Here is a 27,388-nt window from a genome sequence, read left to right as displayed (position 1 = left end):
CCTGCCTCATTACACAACAGCCACCTTAGCTTCTCAGGATGGGGGTTGATTGTCAGCTCCAATATGGTCACTCTTCTTACCTGATGGTCCACTGGCAGGAGGAGTGCAAAGCGACCCAGCAATAGAGTCGATGGAAACTTCTCATGTTAATCAATGGAACATTTCCCCCTGAGAATCAGAACCTCTGATGCAATGAAGCCTGCTGCAGAAATACAAAGCACAGTTTCTGCAAGGAGCTGGCTGGAGTGATGCTGAAAGGGGCCAGTCCTATTTCTACCTGTTGGTTACTCCGGCCCTGTGTGTCCCAACACAGCGCTACACATCATCCCATAGTTTAGTGCATACACTACATCTTGGAGGACAGTGACCCAATCCACAGGGGGTCATCCCAAAGCTGGTTCCTTCCCTGGACTTTAATAGGCCACTCACACTTTCTACCCCTTGTTTCCAAGTAATCCAGTATATTAGAAAACTTTTTTTTTTTTTTGAGATGAAGTCTCACTCTGTCCCCTAGGCTGGAGTACAGTCGCATGATCTCGGATCACTACAACCTCTGCCTCCCAGGTTCAAGCAATCCTCTGCCTCAGCCTCCCGAGTAGCTGGGATTAGAAGCACCCACCACCACACCTGGCTAATTTTTATATTTTTAGTAGAGATGGGGTTTCACCACCTTGGCCAGGCTGGTCATGAACTCCTGACCTCATGATCCACCTGCCTTGGCCTCCCAAAGCGCTGGGATTACAGGTATGAACCACTGTGCCTGGCCGACCCATTTTTTTTTTTTTTTAACAAGACCACTGTCATGATCCTTTATCATAAAACAGACACGTGAGCTGAGACTTCATTATGCAGGATCCCATGGTGATAAACTAGATACTCTGTAAACCACTGGTGAAGCACAACAAGAAAGGAAAATAAATCAGAAGAGGTGTCCATCTTTTCTTTGTCAATAAGGACAGACTGCTGCCCCCTCAGGGTGGAAGGAATCTGACTTCATTAACTTTCCACCAGGTGCTGGGGCAGTCCCATGAAGGAATGCACCATAGCCAGGATCCAGGCTCTCTGCTGCATTCAGCAGCAGTGGCAGGTAAATAAGCCTTGGTGAGAGGGAGTCCCTGTGGTTGGGCCTGTACAGAGCTTTCATCTCTGCCTTGTTCCCACTGCCTTTATGGGCTCAAGCTCTTAGTTGAGGATTGAAACCAACTGATATTCACCAGACAAATACTTCTTCATACCTGGTCATTGAGTGCCCTCTGCACAGCAGATGCTGTCTAAATGGGCATTGACAGGAGGCATAAAGCTCTGCACATTCTGGTCCTACTCCATCAGTCCATCCACATGCATCTCCCCTATACTTCCTTCTCCAGTGTTGCTTCATCCAGGCCTGTGACCTCCCAAGTGAGTTGTTCTCCAGTGCCCAGAGGTCCACGTGTACTGTTGCCTCAGGCCATGCCTCCGACATGCAAAGTGGATGGCCCAGCTTACTGCCCAAGTTTCTTCCCCCTGGGAGGATGTCCCCTACACTCAGCTTAAGAATCTCTCCTAAGTGGGTATGTAGAACGGCTGGAATTCATTTTTGGTTCATACCACCGTATTCAGCCATGCATCAGGCTCAGATTTTTTCCTCCTACAACAGTTGGTGGCATGGGACACTTCCACAGGAAGGAGGTTGGTGCAACAGGGATAGATGACATCGAGTTCGAATTGTGTGTTCACATAATTTACTTGTGCCTTCTGTACCTATCTGGATCCAACGCGAAATCATTGTCATCATACAATGAATTGCTAATTTCTAACTGGTGAACTGGCAAACATAAAACACCCAGTCCATGCCTGGATGCATTTATGACTGGTGTCCAAGATCAGTATGGGCAGATCTAGTCATATAGTGTCCTGATGTCCCACACCAGGTATTCAAGCTCTATTAGGGCCCAGGTGCACACTATGAGCTCTCTCCTTGCAAATATGAGTTCTCTGCTGCAGAAGGCAGGGCCCAACCCCAAACCTAAAAGCTCCACACAACTTTCCTGAGACCCGACACAGGGCTCTTATCTAACAGATACCTCTGGCACTATTGGACTTTCAGGTCATCAAACCCAAGAGTTGGAGCAGCCGGCACCTCAGTTTCAACCCACTGAAGATTCCTTTCTTGCCTTAGTCCACTTAGAACTTAAATAGTGGGTCATCTGGCCTCATATAATAAATATATTTTAACCGACATCTCTGAGCCTCCTGACTCTCAAAAAACCTCCAAGGTAGTTACTTTCTTAGGTTGGGTTTGCAGAAGCAGACACTGAGACAAATATTCATATTCAAGTGATTTATTAAAGGACTGCTTAGTTGGTGTGATAGTAAAAGAGTAGCAACTGGCTCTCTGGAAAGAAAATAAATAAGTTTGATTTATACATCAAGCATGTATAAATTTTGATTTATACATCAACAATTTCCCCAAATACCCTATAGTGAGCACATCCACCACAACCAATCTGAAGCTACCAACAGGACGTCTCTGAGCATGGAGTTGGGAAGAGTTGCTAACAGTCAGCTCTTGGGACTAGCCAGTGTCAGCACACCACTGAAACGCAGCTAGGGAGATAAGAAAAGGACCAGGTGTCGGAGGACAAGAAAAAAAAGAAGCCAAGCAAGAGAGTGATTTCAGGCAAAGTCTCATAGAGGTTACAGTCAACACTATCCTACAGGGAAACTCTGGAGTACAAGCTACATCTCAGCGTTATCTACATGCAAGGCAAGAATGCGGCACTCTCTCGCTCCTGCATCTGTCAGGCGTAGGCAAGGGCCATCCCAGGGTGGACGCAGATCCTAGGTACCTATCATGGCTCTTTTTAAAGATGAGCAAAGTGGTTCCGGCTGTGTGAAGGCGGTCCTTAGAGAAGAGGTGCAGGTCCTTGGGTTTTGGGGGCCCTTTGGAATATTCTGCCTGATGAGTGTTTTTGTGTGCTGGGGGCCTTGGGAGAAGCTGTATCAGTTTGACGAGATAAGTTTATCCTAATTAAATGACTTATGATGAACTCTTAGTTTTGCTCTGGGGATGGGGGAAGAGGGAGTTGTTGGAGCAGCTGTGGCCAGTTATACGGGCTTTTCACGTCTCGATGACTGACTCCACATTAAGAGCTTTGGATACCAAGGCTTGGGTGAGCTTCCCCAATTGGCAACACCACCATGTATGATCACACACTGTTGCTGGAAGAATGAAGTGAGTCCTCATGCAGCCCCACCAGACGGGGTCACCTGTACGAATGCATGTGGTTTCTCCTGGCTTTACCCCAAAGCTGACTTTACTCTGTATCCTTTCACTGTAATAAGAGATAATGGTGAGTATAACAGCTGCTTCTGAGACCTGTGAGTTATTCTAGTGAATCATAGAGGCTGAGCTCGGTCTTAGAGACACTGACACAGAATCCTTTCGCCACAATAACTCACAGTCATGCATATGACTCTGTGCTGAGCCCTGTGAGTGCTCCTAGTGAATCATCAAACCTAAAGATGGTTTGGGAGACTCCTGACACTTTCTTTCCTAAACTCCTGAGAAAGAGGGATTTTTGTGTCATCCTGCTACCTAGAGAAAGGAAAGTATCTGATCCATGATCATCTCCTCCATAAGAACTACCTTGTCTCAGCTGGGCATGGTGGCTCATGCCTGTAATCCCAACACTTTGGGAGGCCGAGGCGGGTGGACCACGAAGTCAGGAGTTTGAGACCAGCCTGACCAACACGGTGAAACCCTGTCTCTACTAAAAATACAAAAATTAGCTGGGCGTAGTGGCGCACTCCTGTAATCCCAGCTACTCAGGAGGCTGGGGCAGGAGAATTGCCTGAACCCAAGAGGCAGAAGGTTGCAGTGAGCTAAGATTGCACCACGGCACTAGAGCCTGGGCAACAGAGTGAGACTCCATCTCAAAAAAAAAAAAAAGAAAAAGAACTACCTACGTTGTCTCACCTGGTCCTGATTTGCAACCAGTTACCTCTGTCATGTTTGCCATCCCAGCATCATCTGTCTACTCACCTGGTACTTTGCATCTTCCTCACCCAAACATTGAAGCATTTGGGTCCACTTGTCCTTTTAGCCTTTAACTGCCTCCTGGGGGGCCCAGAACTTTCTATGGCATTTTCTGACACCAAGCTATGGAAATGAAATGCTGTGAGGGCCCTGCCTTTAGGACCATTAGCCTTCGTTGACAGGCCCACCTCGGGGTCCATGCTGGAAGCAGAGCACCCACAGGGTTCCCACAACCTCCACTGGGGCTTCTCTTCTCCCAGCTCTTCCTATATGCTGCCTTTTATTATTTACATCAGTATAAATATTTGTGGCTTCGGAAAGAATGTGATGTTCTTTCTAAAGTTACCTGGGTAACTCCTTCTTAATACTTACTTGAATTAACTGCCTCTCTGTTTTCAGATTTAACTGTCTGAAAATGTTTAACAATTGATACATAATTAAAAGCTTTCACGATTATATAGATTGCAGCATACGGTCATGCAATTATAAACAGATATGGCAGATTCCAAACTTACAAAACACATGAGGCATTTTTTTTCCTCCAAATTCTACCTAAAATATGCTTGCCAATATTTGAGAGCAAATATTCCAATATTAATAATAGATCTAAATGATATACCTAATTCATGCTGTGGCTATTGTACACAGGTTAGAGATAATAGTAACCCACATGATCATATGATCATTGGTCATTTACAAATTCAGGGATGCCAGAAATGGCATTTAGTGACCTGAATTGAAACCAAATTATAGTTTATAGTTTCTGTCTCTTCTGTCGATAGTAGAAAAAAAATAACAGAACAACAACAGAAAGCATAAAAGTAAATCCTTTCCAAATTGTTTTTAATGCCAGAACCTTAACTCCTGATACTCAACAAACCTTTTCACTGCATAAACAGTCCCAGTCTTGCAATTGTCCTTAAAATCTATGGCTTTCAAAACGATTGACTCTACCATGAATTTTCAGAGCTCCCTCCACCCCGTCCCACCTTGAGAACAAATGGCTAAACACTCACACTGATGTCTATCACTGCCCATGTGGCTGCCAGCCCCACCTGCCCCTTGCTCAGACTTCCAAATAGCCCACAGCAGGCATCTCCACCACTCACTGAGAGCTGGAGTGATCACATACGGCACATACCTACGGAGATACGAAGGCCTGCCCCTTCCTCAGGCAGCAGAGTGAGGAGTGTTAAGAAAAGTTACCTGTCACTTTATGTGAACTTCTCAGATCCCTGTCTCCTTTCCTTTCTTCACTTGCAGAAGCGGGAGAGGCAAGGGGTGGGGGTTATCTCAGTCTAGGTGGGCTGTTAAAACAAAAATACCATAACCTGGCTGGCTTACAAACAACAGAAACGCCTGTAATCCCAGCACTTTGGGAGGCCGAGGTGGGCAGATCACCTGAGCTCAGGAGTTCGAGACCATCCTGGCCAACATGGTGAAACCCCATCTCTACTAATAATATAAAAATTAGCCAGGCGTGGTGGTGGGTGCCTGTAATCCCACCTGCTAGGGAGGCAGAAGCAGGAGAACTGCTTGAACCCAGGAGGCGGAGGTTGCAGTGAGCTGAGATAGCACCACTGCACTCCAGCCTGGGTGACAAGAGCGAAACTGTGCCTAAAAAACAAAACAACAACAACAATAAAAACACCAGCAATTTACTTCTCACAGTGTGGAGGCAGCAAAATTCAAGATGAAGGTGTCAGCAGCATTCAGTGTCTGGTGAGGGCCTGCTTCCCGGTTCATAGATGTTGGTCTTCTCACTGTATCCTCACATGGTGGAAGGGGCTTTCTCAGGCCTCTTTTATAAAGGGCACTAATCCCATTTCCACCCTCATTACCTAATCACCTCCCACAGGCCCCACCTCCTAATACTATCACTTTGGGAGTTAGGTTTCAGCCTACGAATCTGGAGGAGACACAAATATTCAGTCCATAGCAGGAGCGATTAGATTGCAATGCAGTTATTCAGCTGGGCTGGTGAAGATGAAGCCACCCTCTGTGAGTGTGAGAGTAGGGAGAAACCATCAGCTGGTGAGGGCATTCAAGGTGCTAGTCATCTGGACATGCAGCCTGTCTCTCAGAACAGAAATGAGCCTCTTCACCTCTTGACTTTGGGTACTGTCAGGATGTCTAGGAAGGAAATCCCATAGGCAAGTCTATCTTTTGGAATCAGAGTATAGATATCTGCAGATGACCAGTGGCATGATGCAGGGTCCTGGACCCTGTATTTATGCATTTCATGTGATAACTCTCTGTATTTTCCTGTGTCTTTCCTCTAAAGTTAATGAAGCTAGCCCTTCCTAGCTTCTCTAGAGGAACATAGGGATTGTGATAAAGGGATGTTAAACACAGAATGTTAAAGGGAAACCACTGATCCTTGGGGTAAAACATGGTGGCAGCAGTGGGAATGGAAACTAAGGGTAAAGGGTGGGGCTTAGGAGCACATTGGCTCTAGCTAGCAGATTTTTTTCCCCAGAGCTTTACTCTGAAGAGTATAGACCATGTTTCAGCCTGGGAAGCAGTTTTTCTTTGTAACTCTCCATCTCTGCTGCAACAAGGGATTTTTCCTTCCAGTTTTTATTCTTTGAGGATATAGACGCCCAGATCCCTGTTCCTCATTTTGCCATGATGAGCCCTTGGTCCTAGGCCCTGGTTTTGGGCTTCTTCATTGCTTGTTTGCCACTGCAGAGTAGCCAGACCCCTAGTTCCAGGACCACTGGGCACACATCTTCATGGTCTGAAGCTTCCAGCCTTCTAAGTTTATGCTTTCCTTTAAAATCCTAGATGATCTCTAGTCTGTCTCCTTTTATATGGGCAAGTCTAGTACTCTCTCTGATTCTTCCCAAGATCCCTTCCCAAAGATTCTTAAGAAGGGGCATGCCCTCCTAGTCTCCTCTGCATTGCATTCCTGCTCCTAACTTCTCAGTCTCCAATAAGCTGCCAGGGTTGCTGTCCTCCTACTCCACTTTGTCCCACAAAGTGTCCCACTGCAGACAGTGCCCCACCTTCTGCATTCCCTAAGCATCATTCATAGGAGGTGATGGCATATACATATCAGATTTTTTCTGAAAGTTTGGAGGTCATAGAGCAGCACCAAGGAGCAGGAACCAACGTAAAATAGAACATCAGACATCTCCATTCCTCAAGTTCTTCGACCATCCCTACCCTCAGAATTTCTCACCAGTTACTTTCCTTCTTGGAGTCTAGTTTTCTGCCATTTCACCTTCTTTCTACTCAGGCTTTTCTCCTGTGTCCTCTCTTCTCCCAGTTCCAGTCTTACCCCTACCTCTCATCATCTAGCTACCGAAGGACAACTCCTGAATTCCTATTGCTCTTCAGAACAATCCACAGTTTCCTTGTTGCAGCTCTTCTCTGCAGATGAACTGGGACCCCCTCTGTCATAACCAAAGGCCCATGAATCAGCTTTCAAGGAAAAAGAACCAGCTCCTCTGAGAAGAATTCTGCCTGCCTGGTTATCTATGGCGTAAAACAACAACTGTTTCATAGTGTTCACAGATTCTCTGGGTCAGGTCAGGGCAGAGCAAGGATGACTTGTCTCTCCTTTGTGATGCCTGGGGCTCAGCTGGAAGGCTCAAGCAGCTGGGATGACTTAAAGGGCTAGGGGCTGTAATCATCTGAAGGCTTCTTCAGTCCTATGTCTGGTGAATGGCTGCCGGGACTTGAAGGCTGGTCTCAGCCGGGACTGTCAATTGAAGCACCCACATATGACCTTTCCTTGTAGCTTGGGCTTTCTCACAGCATGGCAGCTTCACAGTAGTCAGACTTCTAACATGTCCCCTCAGGGGTCCAGTGAACAGGGGATGTTGAAGGGCCTTTCATTATTTAACCTTAGAAGTTACATAGCATCCAGATTAAAGGGGAGGTAACATAGACCTTGCTTCTCAACGAGAGGAATGGCAAAGATGTTGTGGCCATGCTTTAACATTGCCACACGTCCTCCTCCTACAGATTGCTGATGCACAGCTCCTGGCATTGACAAGGGTCAACAGGTCCTACCTCAAAAGGTCTTGCCATAGCCTTCCCCCGTCATGAGTGGAGCCAGAGGTGGTGATGAAAGGAGTCAGCAGCCACTGGCCCCTGTCCTGCAGCCACTGGACCCTTTCCTACAGCCACTGGAGCTATGACACATAGGGGCTTTGTTTGGGCTCCTCCAACTGCCTAGCCCAGAGTTCTCCTAGGGATGTCTGGGGTATAGCTTCTCTACAGCTTTCAGCCTTGGCTCCAGACGCCTGGCCTTGGGCTTCTTGTTTGCACTTCTAGAGGGTTTCAGGATTTGGAGTTGGAGGCTCTAAGAGCCAGTAGCAGGTTTACTGGCTTTTGCAGCTGCAGTGGCCTCACCAAGGCAGGCTGCAGGGACCTGGCAGCCAGTGCCAAATGTCACTCTCAGGAGGGCTCTGTGACTGCTGGTCTGAGCCCGCAGGATTGGGCTGGGGTAATGCTGCTGGATGGAGCCTGTCCTCTGGAGAAGGGACATCCTTAGGACTTGTCTTATGACAAGTCAGGAGCAGTAGCCTCTGGTCCTGCAGTTTCTGTGGGAGAGCCCACAACTCCTGCACCTTCTCCAGAGAGGGAAGCTCACCTCTGACCTCTACCCCTAAACAATGAAATAAGGCTTCACACAGTTGCAACAAGTTGATTCTGGAGTTCCAATCCCCTACTGCCGAGGTCATGGGTGTGCCAAGAGCCTCACCGTCCAGATGTGGTTCAGCAACACTGACTTTTTGGGGGAGTCAGTCCTTGCACATCAGTCTGTAAACTCCACAAGGGGCAGTAACAGTGTCTGCCTGGTACATAAAGCATTTTGCTCAGTACCTGGCCCTTGGTAAATATTGGTTAATGATGCATTTGGGTAGCTCTGTGAGCAAGTTGGGCACTTCAAGGGTTATAGAGATGACTGTATTGCACACAAGTGGCAAACTTAAAAGCTATAAGGACCAAGCAAGTTATGTAAGTAAGAAAAGCTGGCCGGCTAGGGCCAGAGACCTATAGAACAACAGATTCCCTGCTCCCGGGGCAGAGGACAGCCACTTCTGTGCTTTATGCCTGCCATGCTGAAGACTGGCCCAGCACTGCCAAATAGTCTCAGTTTTCAAGAAAGCTAGATGTATTAATTAAATCTCCCAATTTTTAAGTGTTGTCAGTTTATTCAATGAAAAGCATTTTTCCCCTGTGATTGTGGGCTGGATGCAACAGGTGCACTGCCAGTTGCAACCTCTGTAACCCACAGGGTTAACTCTAGTTCACAGGAGTTGTCAGGATCCTTGGATTAGTGTAGCGCAAATCCTACTTCCCCCTCCACTCCTCCTGGGAACGTCAGCACCTCCACCCCGACCCTGACCCTAGCGTGAAGTTAGCCAGCCACCCCACAGCAACCGCCGGAAAGGTCCTTCTTAGGCTCTTGTGACCTCTGCAAGAAGATTATACCTGTAAATCCCTAAAGCCATCAGCCTAAGGTGGGGGAAGGGAAAGGAATGGAGGCCAGGCAGACAAGAAGGCGCCCGCCAGCTCTCCCTGCCCCAACCGCCCCACCCAGGCGGGCCTTCTTGCCATAGTCTTCCCTGGGTCACTGTTAGACTAAGTCTCCCCTGGCTGAGCCAAGACACCCGGACTTTTTCCAAAGGATTTTGAGTAGTAATGGAGAGAAAGCACAAAGGGACATAAACAGAACGAGGTGGCCTAGAAATGGGAGTGTTTACAGAGCTTGGTCTTCGGAACCCAAGAGGGCCATAATAGACCAGATAGCAGAGCCGAGGGAATCCACCCGGGAGAGAGGGAGGGAGGAGTGGATTTCCATTCTCTGTAAGGAGGGAGGCAGTTTGAAGAGAGGAAGGGACGGTGGTTTCAAGACTTCCACCCTGGGAAGAAGGGGCGGGGAGATGGCGGAAATCTAGGAAATTGGGGGATGGCTATTCCCATTCCCGAGCAGGGGGGGACTTGATTGCGGGAGGTTGGCTGAAGACTCCCACGCCGGAAAGGAGGTCGCCTCTGCAGAAGGGCCCTGAGTGGCGAGAGCGGATCCGGGACTCCCAGGCGAGCAGAAGCCGGAGCAGCCTCTTAGCAACCCCAGTCCCGGGAAGGTTTGAAAGCAGCGGTGCCCTAGTGACGCCGGAAAAGATGGAGCGGTTGTCATGGCGACGCGGAGCACACCTCAGAAATAAATAAATAAGCCGCCCAGGCTGCCGCAGCCGCGCCCCCGCGGGACCCGAGCGCGGGGGAGGGGGCCTCACGGGCCCGGGTCCCCGCAGTCGCGCGTCCCTGCCATTGGCAGAGCCGGAGGGTGGGGGGGGTCACCCCCCGGGGGGCGAATGGTACAGTCCTCCGCCCGCGCCCGGGCCCGGCCCGCAGCTAGCGAGCCAGCCCCGAGCCCAGCGCCGCCGCCGCCGCCCGCTGAGCCCCGAGCGGAGCCGGAGGCGGCGATGGAGGGAGTCAGCAGCCACCGGACCCTGTCCTACAGCCGCTGGAGCTACGACAGGTAGGGCGCCCGAAGGGTGGCCCTGCGAGAGCGCCTGCTGACCCTCGCTCTCCTGCGGGAGAAGCGGGCCTCCGGGGGCGAGGACCGGCGCGAGCGTCCCGACCCCCAGGGTGGGTTCGGGCACCCGGGGACCCTCGGGCATCTGCGACCCAGAGCCTTGGGTACGCGCACTGGAGCTTGAGCGAGGGTGGCGTCCCCACATCCACCGGGCAGAGCTGTGAGGAGGGCACCCGGGCACTGGGGCCAGCGAGCTGTCACCTCTGCCCCACCCCTCCCCCACCCCGGCTGCCCCGCCAGGGTCGCTCCGCGGGGGGACCCCGAGAAAAGGCGCGGAGGAGGCGCCGGGAGGGGCGGGGCAGGGGCCGGGGTGGGCCCCCGGCGGGCGGGGCGAGGAGGAGCGCCCTCGGCTCCGGCGTGCGCCCGCCGGGGTCTGCTGCCAGCTGGCCCTCGGCGGGGACCGAGGCTGGCCCCGGGCGGAGTGCCCCGCTGGCTGCCCCGGACCCCGCGAGTCGCTGCCTGCTCCGCGGGGCGGGACTGCAGCCCGGGCTGGTTGTCTGGGCGCAGGAGCGGCGCCCTCGTGTTGCCAGGCTCCGCGCTCGCCCCGCGGGGATGGCGAGCGGCTGCCAGCGTGGGCGGTTTGGAGCCGCGCTCCCCACGCACTCGTCCTGGAGGAAGGAGTCATTCTCCCTGGCGAGATGGAAAAAAAAAAAGAGCAGAATGAGTTGGTCATAAAGCTGAGTAGATTTATTCCTAGGTTATGCCCGTTGTACCTTTTGTTGGTGTGTTAAATGCCACCCCTCTTTTGAAATGAAACTATGATGATCGTACATAGTAGTTTATTTATTTTTTTTTAAGTTTCATAACCCCATATCGATCTGCAGAATTCTGGAGTTAAATGTCCTGACCCATGACCCTAGATGGTGAGGGCTGGAAGAGAAACTTCATTTACTGGGCTACTCTCATCTCCGTGAAGTCCTGCTTCCTGTGCTCTCCTTCCCTTCACTCTGCCAAAAACCTCCCTGCATCTTTGATAGCCCTTGTTTGCCTAGATTCAGAGGAACAGGTGTCCCTCCTACCCAAGACCAGTTCCCCTAGGACCTCTCCTCACCTTCCCTGGGTCTCACCCTCTATTAATCCCACCTGTCTCCTCCATCTGCATCTTCGCCTCTACTGGTGATCTCTTTTCAGCGTGTAAAACCTACTCAAGTTTGTCCTGTCTCCCTGCTGGAGATGGGTGCAACTGAATCCACCTCTTTTTTTTTTTCCTTTCATTGCCCTCTTCGGGGAAATAAATTGTCTGAATTGGTTAATTCTGTTTCTTCATCAACCTTGCCTTGCACAGCCCCAGAAAATCTGCTGTCCACCTCACGACTCCAGTGCACCTGCCTTTTTAAAAGTAGTGCTCTCCGTGGAGAAGAATGCTAACATTATTGGAATATTAAACTTAAAATAACAAAACCTACTAACTTTGTTTCAGATCCCAAATCCACACATTCATTTTCTTATTCAACAAACATGTATTGAGTGTGAACTACATCCTGGGCCCTGGAGATAAGGTGATGAAAAGACAATTTCCTCCCAGAGATGAGCTCACAGTCTAGATTCCATTAGAAATAAACAGTGTTATATTCCAAAGGTCTAATACATATATGGGATAAAAACTTAAAGTTGAGCTAATTCTATATAATAAATAATTTTCGGCCGGGCGCGGTGGCTCAAGCCTGTAATCCCAGCACTTTGGGAGGCCGAGGCGGGTGGATCACGAGGTCAAGAGATCGAGACCATCCTGGTCAACATGGTGAAACCCCGTCTCTACTAAAAATACAAAAAATTAGCTGGGCATGGTGGTGCGTGCCTGTAATCCCAGCTACTCAGGAGGCTGAGGCAGGAGAATTGCCTGAACCCAGGAGGCGGAGGTTGCGGTGAGCCGAGATCGGGCCATTGCACTCCAGCCTGGGTAACATGAGTGAAACTCCGTCTCAAAAATAAATAAATAAATAAATAAATAAATAAATAAATAAATAATTTTCCCCTGTAAAAGCAAACATACAAAAGCAGAAAGACTTTGGAATTAGATGACCTGCATTCAAATTCTGACTCCGCTTAGCTAACTTTGGACAAACTACTTCTCCTCCCTGGGCCACAGTTTCTTGGTGGAGTGTTATGAATATTAAATAAGGTAATAGGCCTGGCAACTATTACCTGTAATCTCAGTACTTTGGGAAGCCAAGGTGGGCAGGTTACTTGAGATCAGGAGTTTGAGACCAGCCTGGCCAACATGGTAAAACCCCATTTGTACTAAAAATACCAAAAAAAAAAAAAAAAATTACCTGGGCATGGAGGCACACACCTGTAATCCCAGCTACTTGGGAGGCTGAGGCAGGAGGATCGCTTGAGCCCAGGAGGTGGAGGTTGCAGTGAGCCAAGATTGTGCCACTGTACTCCAGCCTAGATGACAGAGCTAGACTCTGTCTCAATAAATAAATAAATAAATGAGGTAATAAACATAAAGGGCTTATCATATTGCCTGGGACTTAGTAATCATGCAATAAGTGGTATAAATTGCTGTTTTATAAATGCATATTGTAAATGTTTCTGGAACTCTAGTCTTCCACAGAAGCTTAGTTTGAAAATCATTTTTCTCCTTTCAGACCCCTAAGTAAAGACATTTTCTGGGGTTCTGTCTTCAGAACTCTTTTCTCCTCACCCTGACAACCTCAATACCTGGGGAACTATGTGAAGAACACAACTCACCTGGCCCTTGTCCACACTAACTGAGTCATACTATCCAGGGGTGGGACTCTGGGCTCAATATTTGTATAAAACTTTCTGGCTGATTGTGATGCAGCTGGTTTACCTACTCTCCTGAACCATTAGTCCACATCACCTCCTGTATGTTCTAATCAGTACTTGTTTTTTAAAACATAAATATTGAATTATTCAAAAATTTACACAATCCTCAATAAAGCTGTTACAACCATTATTCAAGCAACTCATACATTGGGTACACAGGACCTCATCCCATCCCAACTCTGTAAGGAACCACTGTTAATAGTTAACTTTCACTTTCCAGCACTGGTCTCTGATTTCTGCCCCCATCATATCTTTGAACCTGGGAAACACCTCTCCTTCAAGTACTCCTATAAGTTGACCTCTTTTCTGTGTATTTATCTAAGCTGTTGTCCCCCTTGATGCTGGGCCATGTGTGTATCAGTTATCTATTGCCATGTAACAAGTCACTCCTAAACTTAGTGGCTTAAAATAACAACTGTTTGAGTTAGCACAAGATTCTGTGGATCAGCAGTTTGGGCTGGGCTCAGCTGGCCGGTTTTGTGGTCTGGGCCAGGCTCAGCTTTTCTGGGCTGGGCTTGCTCATGTATCTGGTGCCCCTGCTGGGAAGGCTAGAGCAGCTGGGCCCTCTCTCCACATGCTCTCTCATCTTCCAGCAGGCTCACTCAAGTTTGCACACATGGTGGTGGAAGGGATTCCAGTGAGGGAGCAGAAGCTGCAGGGTTTCTTGAGGCCTAGGTTAGGAACTTGCACATCATTCTGCCACATTGTGTTGGTCAAAGTAAGTCAAAATGCCAGCCCACATTTCAGGAGTGGGAAATAATCCTTAACTCTTGAAGACAGGAGCTGAAAATCTATGGCCACTTTTCCAATCTACCAAAATATGATTGCCTACATTTAAAAAATTTCTGGCTTTTCTTGGGTCCCCACTGTCCACATTTGAGCATATGCCAAAGTGCTCCTCTTTTCCATTCCATTCCATTCTGTTCCATTCTGTTCCGTCCCATTCCATTCCATTCTCAGGCTACTCCCTGGTCCCAGTTATCAACGCAATGCATTTAACACAGAAATCTATACTTTCGACTCCAGCCTTTTTGCCAAGACTTAGCCCTACATGTCTAAATGCCTGTAGACGTCTCCACCTAGATATTCAGCCAACAGCTTTAATTCAACAGGTTCAAAATCAGACCCTTCACTGATCATAGTATTTTTTTTTTTTTGAGATGGAGTTTCGCTCTTATTACCCAGGCTGGAGTGTAATGGCGTGATCTCGGCTCACCGCAACCTCTGCCTCCTGGGTTCAAGCAATTCTCCTACCTCAGCCTCCCGAGTAGCTGGGACTACAGGCACATGCCACCATGCCCAGCTAATTTTTGTATTTTTAGTAGAGACGGGGTTTCACCATGTTGACCAGGATGGTCTCGATCTCTTGACCTAGTGATCCACCTACGTTGGCCTCCCAAAGTGCTGGGATTATAGGTGTGAGCCACTGCGCCCGGCCTCATCGTGTTCTCTAGTCAGCATCCACAGCCAAATGGACTCCTCAAAACTTGGACATTGACCTTGAACTCTCCAAATCTCCTTATCTATACCACTGATTGTTATGAAGGTAAAAGGAAAGGATCTATGTAAAATGACTGGCACAAAGTCGGTATTATCAAGCCCATTGTTTTCCACAGCTTGGCACCCATTAACCTTTTTGTCTCTACTCAAGCTTTAGTCATTATCCTCAAAGGCTTCAGTGCCCGTATCAGTGACCCAACTACCACACTTTACTCACAATTTCTGGACCTTCCCATTCTAGACACTTTTCTTCAGTTATTCACAGGATAAATTCCTAGATGATGACAGCTGGAATTGCTTCACTTCTAGTCTCATATACACGAATTGCTGACTCTCTGGCCTCAGGCATGTTCCTTATACATTGCTCCTGCCACACCACAAAGGTGTCTGCCTTCGTCTCTGCATTTTCTCCTGGCCTACCACACTTTTCCTGGCCTCTCTTCTTCTCTTCCCAGCTTGTATCACATGATAGATTATTTTCAATCGCTCACTACAGCACTTTTTAATTCCCTCACATATGTTCAGCACAACTCCAGCCTGGCATGGATCAACGTGTTAGAATCTCCATCCCCTTTCTTCTTATGACACTAGAATCCTACAACAAAAATGGCATGCCTGTGCAGGATGTCACCACTTTCATGGTCTTCATCTTCAGTCAGGCTGCCAACACAATCGCTCAGTCTTTCTGCTTCTCCCTGATGAGCTTCACTCCCATTGCCCACAATAGCCCTTCCAAACCTTCCTCACTCTCAAGACCTCTCTCTGCCCCATGTGTTAAGTAAATGGCCCTGCCTCCTGCTCCTTTGAGAAAAATCGATCACATCAGGCATCATCTTCTGTCACTTCCTGACTCCACTTCATTTCTGCTCTACTTCAGTCACTCCCTTGTGGGGACTTTGTTGTTCTTTCCAGTTCTTTACTATTATAAATAATTTTGTGTTAAGCATCCTTGTTTTTGTGACATTTCCCCCTCATGCCTGTTTATTCAATTAAACTCCTGAAGAAGGATTGTTAGTTTCCAATTTTGACTGCTGTCGATTGTCCCCCAGAAGGAGTGAATTGATTTCCTTTCCCACAGGCAGCTACTTTGACTGCATTGTTTTACAATTATGAGTGTGTGGTGTGTATGTGTGTGTGAGAGAGGTGTGTGTGTGTGTGTGTGTGTGTGTGTGAGAGAGAGAGAGAGACAGAGAGAGAGAGAGGCCTCTTAGACTCTGAGACAAAATAGCATCAGTGCTTAGAACTTGGATTTTGGTGTCAAAGTGACCTGGCTTTGGAGCCCAGGTCCTTCAATTATTGCTTATATGACTTTAGTCAAGTGACTTAACCTCCATCAACAAATAGACAATAATAATGGTACCTACCTCTTAAGGTGGGTCCATTCACTCAATATGCATTTGCTGAGTACCTTCTAAATGCCAGGCAACGTTTCAGGCACTGGGGACAGAACAGTGGGTGAAACAAAGTCCATGGTCTCATGGTTCTTACTATCTAGTTGGGGGAGATACAAGAAATTTATATATATATATATGTGTGTGTGTGTGTGTGTGTGTATATATATATATATAATGTGTCAGTGCTAAAAGGCTTATATAATATGATAAAGTGCTAAGAAGAAAAAGCAGAGTACGGAGGAGAGAGTCTGACTGCATAGGGGTGCTGGGGGTGGTGAGTGTGCTATGTCATATAGTGTGGTCAGGGAAACTCTGATGAGGGGGTATTTAATCAGAGATCTGAAAGAGGCGAGGGAATGAGTCACATGGTTAATGGAAGAATGCTCCATGGAAAGGAGAAGCAAGTAACAAGGTCCTGAGGTAGGAGTGTGCCTAGTGTACTTGGGAACAACATGGAAACCTATGTGTCCTCCTGCCTCTTTGTAAAACTTCCTTCTTGCTCCTCTTCCAACTCCCCACGCCCTCTCCACCCATCCTCAGGGAACCACTGATCTGCTTCGTTTCCTAGAGTTTTGTATAAATGGAATAATCAGTATGAACCCTTTTTTTGTTTGGCCTCTTTCAGACAGTATAATTGTTGTGATATTCTTCAATATTGTTACATGAATTAATAGAGCATTTCCTTTTATTGCTGAGTGGTATTCATGGATATATCATATTTTGTTTATTCCACCACCTGTTGTTGGGTTGTTTCCACTCTTTGGCTATTACAAATAAAGCTTTTGTGAATCTTCATGTACAAGTCTTTGTATGGACGTATGTTTTTGTTTCTCTTAGGCAAATACCTAGCAAAGCAGTGGAATGGCTGAATCATATTATAGGTCTACATTTAACTTTTTAAGAAACTGCCCAACTTTTCCAAAGTGCTTGGACTGTTTTACATTCTCAATAACACTATATGAGAGTTCCAGTTCCTCTACATTTCTGTGACAGTTGGCACAACCAGTGTTTTTAATTTTAGCCATTCTAACAGGTATGCAATGATATGTCATTATGGTTTCATTTTGTATTTCCTTGATGACTAATGGTGTTGAGCATCTTTCCATGTACTTATTTGCTATTCAAATCTCTTCTTTGGAGAAGTTTCTGTTAGAATGTTTAACAACCCATCTTAAAGTTGGGTTGTTTCCTTTTTGAGTTTTGAGAGTTCTTTGTATATTCTGGATACACGTCCTTTATCAGATATATAACTTGCAATATTTTCTTCAAGTCTATGGCTTTCTTTTCATTTTCTTATGTATTTTCAAGAGCAGAAGTTTTTGCTTTTGGTGAAATCCAGTTTATCAATTTTTTCAATAGATTGTTCTGATCTTCTGATGTTGTATCTAAGAAATCATTGACTACTATGAGGTGACAAAGATTTTCCTAGGAATTTTCTAATTTTGCGTTTTAAATTTAGATCTTTGTTACATTTTAAGTTAACTTTTTTGCATATGGTATGAGATTCATTTTAAAAAGTGGGTATCCAATTGTTCCCACAGCATTAATTGAAAAAGACCTTCTTTTTTCTGCTAAATTGCCTTTGTACCTTTATAGAAAATCAGTTGATTATTGTTTGTAAGTTTATACCCTCTTTTCTGTTATCTTGATCCATGTGTCTTTATTGATGCCAATACCAAAAAATATTTATATAATAAATACTGAAATCTGGCAGTTTAGGCCTTTAACTTTGTCTTCTTTTTACAAAGTTGTTTTGACTATTCTAGGTCCTTTTCAATTTCACACTAATTTAACAATAAGTTTTTCAAGTTCTACCCCCTACTCTCCAAAAAAACCTCCTGGGATTTTGATTGGAATTTAGTAAACTTTATAGATCAATTTGGGGAGAGTTGACATCTGAGTAACACTGGGCCTTCCTATTCATGAACATGGTATGTATCTCTGTTTATTTAGATTATCTTAATTTCTCTCAGTAATATTTGTAGTTTTCAGCATATGTCTTTCACCTCTTTTTTAAGGCGTGTCCCTAAATTCTGCATATTTTTCAATAATATAAATATTTTTTAACTCAGTTTCTGATTTTTCATTCTTAGTGTATAGCATGTACTTGGATTTTTAATTGTGGTAAAATACATATAACATAAAATGAGTTATTTCAATGATTTCTAAGTATACAATACCATGGCATCAATTACATTCATAGTATTATGCAACCATCACCATGATCTATTTTCAGAATCTTTTCATTACCCTAAACAAAAACTCTCTACCCATTAAGAAATAACTTCTCATTCATCCCCATCCTAGCCTCTGATAACCTCTAATCTATTTTCTGTCTCTATAAATTGCCTATTTTAGATATTTCATATAAATGAAATCATACAGTATTTTTCCTTTTGTGTCTGGCTTATTTTGCATAGTATAATGTTTTCAAGATTCATTCATGTTATAGCATATATTTTTGGGCTGAATAATTCCATTGTATGCATATGCCACATTTTGTTGGTTTTTTTAATTTAAAATTTTTTTAAATTTTTATTTTATTTTTTGAGATGGAGTCTCACTTTGTCACCCAGGGTGGAGTGCAATGGCTCAATCTCGGCTCACCACAGCTTCTGCCTCCTAGGTTAAGGTGGTTCTCCTGCCTCAGCCTCCTGAGTATCTGTGATTACAACACCTACTACCACACCCAACTAATTTTTGTATTTTTAGTAGAGATGGAGTTTTACCATGTTGGCCAGGCTGGTCTCTAACTCCTGATCTCAAGTGATCCACCCGCCTCAGCCTCCCAAAGTGCTGGGATTACAGGCGTGAGCCACCACACACGGCCAGCGTTTTGTTTATACATTCATCTGCTGATGGACCCTGGATTGTTTCTCTTTTTGGCTATTGTGAAAATGCTCCAATGAACATTGGTGTGCACATATCCATTTGAGTCCCTGTTTTCAATTCTTCTGGGTAGTGTAGACCTAAGAATAGAATTGCTGTTTGGTAATGGTAATTCTATCTTTAGCTTTTTGAAAAACCGTGAAACCATTTTCTACAAAGACTGCATTATTTTACATTTCCATCAGCACTGTACAAGGGTACCCATTTCTCCACTACCTCACCAATACTTGTTAATTTCTGGGTTGTTATTATAATTATTATTATAGTCATCCTAGTATAGTCTAGGAAGTGGCATCTTATCATGGTTTTGATTTGCATTTCCTTGGTGACAGATGATGAGTATTATTTCTGGTGCTTATTTGGCCATTTATATCATAGAGAAATGTCCATTCAAGTTCCTGCCATTTTTAATTTGGTTGTCTTTTTGTTGTTGAGATGTGGGAATTCTTTATACATTCTCAATATTAATTCTTTTCAGATGTATGATTTGCAAATATTTTCCATTTTTGTCTTCTCACTTTCTTAGTAAGGTCCTTTGAAGTACAAGTTTCAATTTTGATGAAGTCCAGTTTGTCTTTTTTCTTTTTTTGGTTATGCTGTTAGTGCCATATCTAAGAATCCATTGCCAAATCCAAGGCCATGAAGATTTACCTGTTTTCTTCTGTCTTTTGTAGTTTCAGAGCTTATGTTTATGTCAATTTTGAGTTAATTTCCATTTTGAGTAACTTTCTGTATATGGTAGGAGTTGTGGTCCAACTTCATTCTTTTGCATGAAAGAAAATCCAGTTGTCGCAGCACTATTTGTTTCTACTTTTTCTCTCGGACTTGGCACCCTGGTCAAAAATCAATTGGTCAGTCGGGCACTGTGGCTCATGCCTGTAATCCCAGCACTTTGGGAGTCTCAGGTAGGAGGATTGCTTGAGTCTAGAAGTTTGAGACCAGCCTGGGCAACATAGTGAGACCCTATCTCTACCAAAAAATTATTTTAATTAGCAGGGCATGGTGACAGATGCCTGTAGTACCAGCTACTTGGGAGGCTGAGGTGAGATCACTTGAATCCAGGAGGTTGAGGTTGCAGTGAGCCATGATTACACCACTGCATTCCAGCCTGAGCAACAGACCAAGACCTTGTCTCAAGAAAAAAACCAAAAATAAAACCCCCAAATCAACTGGCCATAAGTGTATGGGTTTATTTCTGGACTCTTGACCCTTGTTTTATACTGTATCTGCGACCACAGGTGGATTCTGGTCCAGACTGGTCTCCTCTGCAACATACCTTCTTGTGGCTTTCTTCTGGCCCTTGGTTCCCAAACAAGGCATGCAGTTGCTGGTGATACTCTCTGCACAGTTAGGTTTCTGTTGAGTTGAAGAAGTAGCCAAATTCTTAATGTAAAAGTAGCCTTTTGTACTAAGGCTTACTTTACCATTCTAGGAGAACTTAACAAAATATGTGCTTCTTCCGCTTTTAAAGATTGGGCTCTCAGGTTCTTTTTTTTATTATTATTTTTTGAGACGAAGTCTCGCTCTGTCTCCCAGGCTGGAGTGCAGTGGCACAATCTTGGCTCACTGCAACCTCCTCCTCTCGGGCTCAAGCAGTTCTCCTGTCTCAGCCTCCTGAGTAGCTGGGATTACAGGCGGCCACCACAATGCCTAGCTATTTTTTGTATTTTTAGTAGAGAGGGGGTTTCACTATGTTGGCCAGGCTGGTCTCAAACTCCTGACCTCAGGTGATCCACTCGCCTCGATCTCCCGGAGATCTGGGATTACAGGCGTTAGCCACCAAGCCGGCCTTTTTTTTTTTTTTTTTTTTTTTTTTTTTTTTTGAAGTGGGCTTTTTTTTTTTTTTTTTTTTTTTTTTTTTTTTTTTTTTTTTTTTTTTTTTTTAGAGACAGGGTTGAGAGATCACCACAAAGGGACCCATAGGGACATGAGCCCAGCTAACTCCAGTCCCTAGTGCTGAGAATCAGCAGGGAAGCTGGCAGAGACAGGGAGTGGCACAGCAGACCAGGCCTGGAGCCGTCTGGCTGAGCACTGTGGCATTAAGGCTCACAAGTGGCTTATTGTGAGATAAGGAGGTGATGCTGTCACCGGCTGTACAAGTGGTATTATGAAACAGGAAGATGCCTTAGAGCACTGTGAAGAGAGTCAGGAGTTCAGGATTCGCTTCTGGCTCCCTCCTTAGTTCTCATCCGCCTTCGGGCAAGTCACTTGGCTCCCTGGGCCTGTGTTCCCTGATGCTAAAGGGACTGAACACTCTCTAGTTCTGACATTCTGTGAGTATATGACCTATGGCCTTGGAATGTGTTCTGTGATTGGAAAGGCCAAGGTGGAGGGATGAGAACAGGACAGCTGGGATCGGAGGTCCTGGCCATGGCAGTGCCAGCTTAGGGGTTGCTGGCCAGAGGAGCTGGGTGGCTACCAGAGGCAGGGGACTGGAGGCTCTGCTTTGTTCCAGAACTTTTTAGTGCAGCTACTTCTCTTTCGTTGGATTTATAGCAGGACAGGACCAAGACGTCTGGACTGGATGGGGCAGATGAGGGCAATGGTCCAGAGGGTCAGTGCAGAATGTCATCAGAGGGCAGTGAGTGGGGGGTGATCTGTTTCCCAGGCAGCTGGTATAATTGGGGCTCAGGGTGATTGGCAATGGAGAGGGGAGTCAGGTGTGAAGGTGAGGCATGGACTTCTCAGATCCCTCGGGACTTGCCCGCACTGAAGTTTGACGTCATCAGGCACTGTGGTTTTCCAGATAGGGTCACTGGATGAATTCCAACAAAAGCAAGAAGACCCTGGGCAGGGACACTAGATCTGTGAGAAAAGATGGAAGGAAGCTCCAGCTGTGCCCACAGTCTGGAGAGCAGTTGCCAAGTAGGGACTCATGGGTATCTGTTGATGCTTAATGCCTTCACTCTGGAAAATCCTGAGCCTGAGTCTCAGCTGGGAGATTCTGGCCCAGCATATGCTTGGGGGAGACACACACCTTTGCTCTCCATCCAAAGCTGTGTAGGTTGTCCTGAAGGTGCAGCAGTTGGATCTCCGGACTCAGGTGTGTGTTCCTCTGTAGCCTTGGGCAGGTGTCCTGGTCTTTGGATCTGAATATGAACAAAGACAACTCTAGATATGCACGTGTTGGGGAGGAGGGTGCAGAAGTCAGCAGGCTTTAGGGAACAGCTTGTCCATCCTTGGGGAAAGGGAGATTTCTGCAGGTGAACAATGTTAGAGAACTGTGCCAGCAGATGGGACCCTAGTGTCAGAACTAGGAGCACAGAGCTGAGGTCAGGGGGAAGAGGTCCCCGGATCTGGGAGGCTTTGGAGTCAGGGAGGGCTGGCACCAGGATAATGGCAGCCTAGGTTTACGTCTGCAAGGTCACATTCCTCTATAAAGATTCAATCCCAACCTGGCTCTGCCTCCAGGCCTCCTCAGGCACTGCAGACCAACTAAACAACATACCAGGAATACCACAGTGTCCCGAAAGGGCACTGTCTCCTGGCACCAGCCCCTCTCTCCACAGTCTGACATTCTGGGTGATATTCCGTCCTCTCCGTCACCAAGTGTTTAGAGAACAGAGGCCACGATGGGTTGGGCTCCTCTGAGAGAAGGCTTCTGTGTATGCCTCTGAGTGTTACATCAGTAAGAGTGTATCTGGGTGGGGTGTGTGCACAGGGGTGTGCGTGCCATCAAGGGTAGCCATGTAGATGTGTCCCAGTTGTGTGTGGGTCGATGGAAACAGGTGTGTGCAGTGGAATTGACTATGTGAACGGGGTGGTGACTTGGGGGGATCCTCTCTTTTGCCCTGCATTTGGTGGGGCCAAGAGGTGGGATTGGGCCCTTCCCTGGGTCCCAATTATATGTACTGGGGCCGCAGGCCTGCTTCCACAGGCACCTTGCCTGGGCAGTTTCTGGGAGGCCGGTGGGCTTTAAAAGCCCTCAAGATTTAAGCAGGAGCTCCTGCACCTAGAGCTCCATTGAGGTCACTGAGCCAAACAGACCCTGTGTGACCTTGGCAGTGAGCTGTGGTGGGTTGGAGGTCCCTTCGCTCCCTGCCGGGCCCAACCCAAGGGAGTTGAGAGCAGGGACCTAGGTCTGCTTGGAGGGGCTGTGGGGCAATCCGGGGCCGCATCAATGTTGGATGAGCCCGCGCGGGCTCGATACCATCTTCCTTGGTCTCACTTTTAGTGTAACTGGAGAGCCCAGGGACCAGCCCGAGCCGGCGATGCGCGATCTGCTGGTGGTGGCTGCTGCACCTGCGGGGGACAGGAGCTGGGGTGGGGAGGCTGATGCAGGCCCACGGTGTGTCCTGGGACAGCGTGGGGGCCACAGGGCCCAGCCTTGCGGGGCAGGGTTGGTTCTAGTCTGGCCTCTGCTCGGGCCCTGGGTCCTGGTGCCAGGTTACTCCCCCTCCCTCCTTGGGACACCTGGCCTTCCTCGGGGTGTCATCTGTCTGGCGATGTATCCTTGAGCCAGTTTGGTCCCATCCCCCCACCTAGCTCTGGGGGTTTCCTGCTTGGGAAGGGGCTGGAGGGACAGCAGCTGGACAGAGAGAAACCCCCTGGGCTAAGGAAGGGGAACAGCCGTGACGGTGCAGAGCCTCCCGTAGCAGGTGAGTGTCCCGCCCCTGCGTGTCTGGGGAAAAGCCAGGAGCACACAAGGGAGATTGGGGGTCCAGAATGGCCAAGCTTCTCTCCACCCTGGCCTTTCCTACTCCAGTCCTGACCCTTATAGCCTTGTGACACCGCAAGTGCCGCCCCCACCCCCAACCATCAGCAAGGATTTCCCCACAAGGCAGCAGTGAAGTAGGCTGGTAGTCCGGTGAGCGCCTGGTACTTGTTGGCAGTGGTTGGGATGAGGTTATTACTGCGCTGTGGCCTCCATGGTCAGCATGGACAGACCCTCCCATGGGCAGTAAGTGTGGATTGGATCGGTGAACCATGGTGAGTGGACCAGCGGCCTGTTGTAAAAAACTGCTGATTGAAAAAGACACATCTATTGGTTTAAATGTTGTCTATGGCTGCTTTCACGCTACAACCTCAGAGCTGGCCCTTCAAGGAAAAGTTGTCGCTTAAGATAGTCCCCAGGGTGTACTTCCCTTAACCTACACGTGTCCCTTCCCTTCGTCTCCCCCCGCAACTGGGCACCTTTCCTCCCTCTGTTCCTCTGCATCTTCCACACATCTGGCTCACACCAGGCCCTCCACACCTGGAAATATTTCTTTGGGGACTGTTCGCCTCACATCTGGTCACTACTCCTCTCTGTGGCAAGAGAGGAAATGACCGGGCAACAAGAGGGCTGAAGGAGGACCTTTGACTGACTCCAGTTGTCAGTGAGCCTCTCCCTAGGCCACAGGAGCAAGGCGAGTTCACTGCTGATGAGCACAGCTGCTCTGGGCCCCCAAATCTGTTTTGTCACCCGAGAGGCTAAGCAGGCCGGTTCTGAGCACGGGCTTCCTGTCACTCCCTCTGTGGGCTGGTGACAGAGCTGAGGTCCTGGTAGAGTAGTGGGGAGACACTCCCAAGTGAGCTGATAATTAGAGGGTGCCAGTGTGCTCTGGAGGGGAACCGGGGGCGCCAGAGGCACCGCGCTTCCCTGCCTGCTTCCCTGCCACTTCCACACCCTGGGGCCCATCGTGCCGCATTTCCTCCAAGCCCCAAGCCTTTGCAAACAAAACAAAAGCCATTTCCTTGGTTCCCTTTTGCACACCTGAGTTCAGGGGTCCATTTCAGGGCCTGGACTGGAGCAGAGGAAAACTCCAGTGCCTGAAGACAGAGCTGCATTCCTGCTGTGCCACCACAAGATGGCACTGTCGAGGTGTCTGCTCCCGTTTGGGCACTCCAGGACTTTCTGATACTTGCTGGCCTTTCACAGGTCCGATTTCAGCCTAAAGGCGGTGGTCAGACACACTCTGAATCCCACCAGGCCTGATGAGCTCTGCCTGCCCCTGAGGCAGCTCACGGACTTCTTCAGAATCTGTAGCGCAGGGGCCCTCAGAAACTGCCTGCAGTGTAATTACCCACCTGCTTATACTCCTCCCCGACGGGCATCCCTGAGATCAGGGACCTTCTTACTCGGGGCCACCTGCCCCAGCCCAGGGCCGGGCACAGCAGAAATGGCAGAGGTGTTTGGTGGGGCATGATGTGTAAACACTAGAGAGTGCTGTTGTCACCGTTCATCCTGCCATAGTTTGTCTGGTGAATGCTTTCTTAGCATCAAGCTGCCGAAGGAGAAGCCAGGAATAAAGACCCAAGCTCAGAATGTATTCTGGGGAGAGGGGTCCGTTCAGACAGAGGAGCAGCCTTGCAGCCATTTCCCCTCTGGCCTGGCTCTGGCTGGTGCCAGTACTCTAGGAGTTCTCTAGACAGGATGAGAGGCACCACAGGGATACAGGGAGGGCCAGAGAATGGCATTTGTTTCTAGGTAGAGTTTGGGGTATACCTGGCCCTTGTCTGGAAGCAATCAGGGACCAGAGACAAGGGCTGGGAGGAGCTCTGGGGCCTACTGTGGCCTCAACCCTCTCACCTGGCCCTAGCTCAGGCCATTCCAAGAGCCTCCCAGTCTAACAGCAGTGTGTGGCTATTGGAGGGCTGCACCTGTGTTTGGGGGACAGCCACCCCTCCCCCTAAGCACCTGACAGCATGGGAGGATATCAACAAGGGACTTCCATGAAGCCCAAGGGGAAAGAACAGTGGGAGTGAGGTCTGAGGTCTGGACTCTACTTGAAGACTGACGACGATGGGTGGGGGTCCCTCACCCACTGCGAGTTCTAGGAAGAGGGTGGGCATTCCCGTTGACTGTGGCCCATTGTGTTGGCAGAGTCCAGGCCAGTTTGCACTCTTGGTGTGACCCCAGGAGGGAGTCCTTTGCTGGATCATCTCCCTGATGGGCTGGTGCTGACATGCAGATGCCACTTCCCTGCCTAAAACAGGCTCCAGAGTAAGACTGGCATCGCTCACCAGGGTAATTATTGGTTTGGCTTCAATTTCCATTCAAAACAGTAATCCCAGCCTGAGCTGGGTGTCAGATCTGAAGGTTGATTATTAGGAACATTTATCAACAGCCTCTCTCAGCTTCAGCAATTACAGCTCATCTGCCATTCCTGCTCCCAGTTGTGTAAAACTGCCAGCCTCTTCCCTGCCCACCTTCTCTATTCCCCTCTCCTCTTTTTCTACCATCTCCTCCCCTCAGCAGACACCCTGACGGAGGGCAGGAGGTGGGTGCCACCTTATGACTCACTGTCGCCCATATGAAGGCATCCATGTGCATGCTTGGCACCTGTGCTCTCCAGCAGCAATCTTCATGTTACAGTCTTTTGAAATCTGAATCTGGTTCTATCAGAATCGAGAAAAATCCCTGGAGGGGACACATGGGAACCCGTGTCTCCCGGCTCCTTGTCACGTGATGCGTTTTCAGTGGCACCGTCCTCCTTCCTGCTCCCGACTCAGTCTGTCCTCTCTCCAGGGCTGAGACTCAGGTGAGGCTACAGACGCACTGACCTCACGTACAACATTCAAGGGACCTGGAACAAGCTCAGTAATCAAGATAAATGATAGTGCAGTATTTTTTAAAAATCAAAATGAATGCAAAACACGCACAATAAAATCAAAATTTTAATAAAGACAGGATACAACACTGGACTTGCAGGACTCAGCCTCACTTGCCTTATCCTAACTCCAGTCTTGTTTATCATGGACAGTTTTGCTTTGATTTGATGTAAGTATTAAATCTCTTGGCTGCTGAATTTTTTGGCAAATCTGTAAATTCTGTGCCCCAGGCGAGAGCTTCACTGAGCTCACCCTGGCGCTGGCCCCACTGCTCTCGCTTCCCGCTGGGCCCTACCTCCCGCTCTCTTCAGCTCCCACTGCCTACTGCCTCAGGCAGGGTGGCTCAGCTTCTCTCTAAGCAGGTGCCCAGGGCAGCAGGGGACCCAAAGAGCCCCTCCATGGGCTGTCCTTCCAGGGCGCTTTGCTTCCTCCATTCCATCCCACTAGACCCTGCTTCAAGCCATCAGACACCTCAGAGAGGGCCTGCAGGTTGCCAGGGTAACTGCTGTGGTATTGGCGGACAGAACATGCTGGTCTTGCTGTGCTCCTAGAATCACGTCCAGCCAGAGCTGGATGAGTGCAGGCATGCCTGACAGCGTCCCTGACACGCTGATCTCAAATGTCGCTGGACATGCATGGAGGTGGAGGATATTCCATGTACCTGCGTTCCTCCAGGGAGAGGACAGCATGAGGCTGGAGGAAAAC

At 47.9% G+C, this 27,388-nt stretch overlaps 1 protein-coding gene across 2 annotated transcripts in view; it reads left to right on the top strand.

Annotated features, from left to right (window-relative positions):
• Window positions 1–10,332: 10,332 nt before the first annotated feature.
• Window positions 10,333–27,388, top strand: part of TUB (TUB bipartite transcription factor) — an 88,259-nt gene continuing 71,203 nt past the window's right edge. For both annotated transcript variants that reach the window (XM_017500345.2, XM_017500343.1), the window contains exon 1: window positions 10,333–10,514. In XM_017500345.2, the coding sequence (XP_017355834.1) occupies window positions 10,348–10,514 (167 nt within the window). In that variant the 5' untranslated portion in view covers window positions 10,333–10,347. The remainder of the gene's footprint in view (window positions 10,515–27,388) is intronic.

This window comes from Cebus imitator, unplaced genomic scaffold (assembly GCF_001604975.1).
Source record: "Cebus imitator isolate Cc_AM_T3 unplaced genomic scaffold, Cebus_imitator-1.0 Scaffold265, whole genome shotgun sequence".
Classification (NCBI taxonomy): domain Eukaryota; kingdom Metazoa; phylum Chordata; class Mammalia; order Primates; family Cebidae; genus Cebus; species Cebus imitator.
This window is presented reverse-complemented; position numbering and strand designations above follow the sequence as displayed.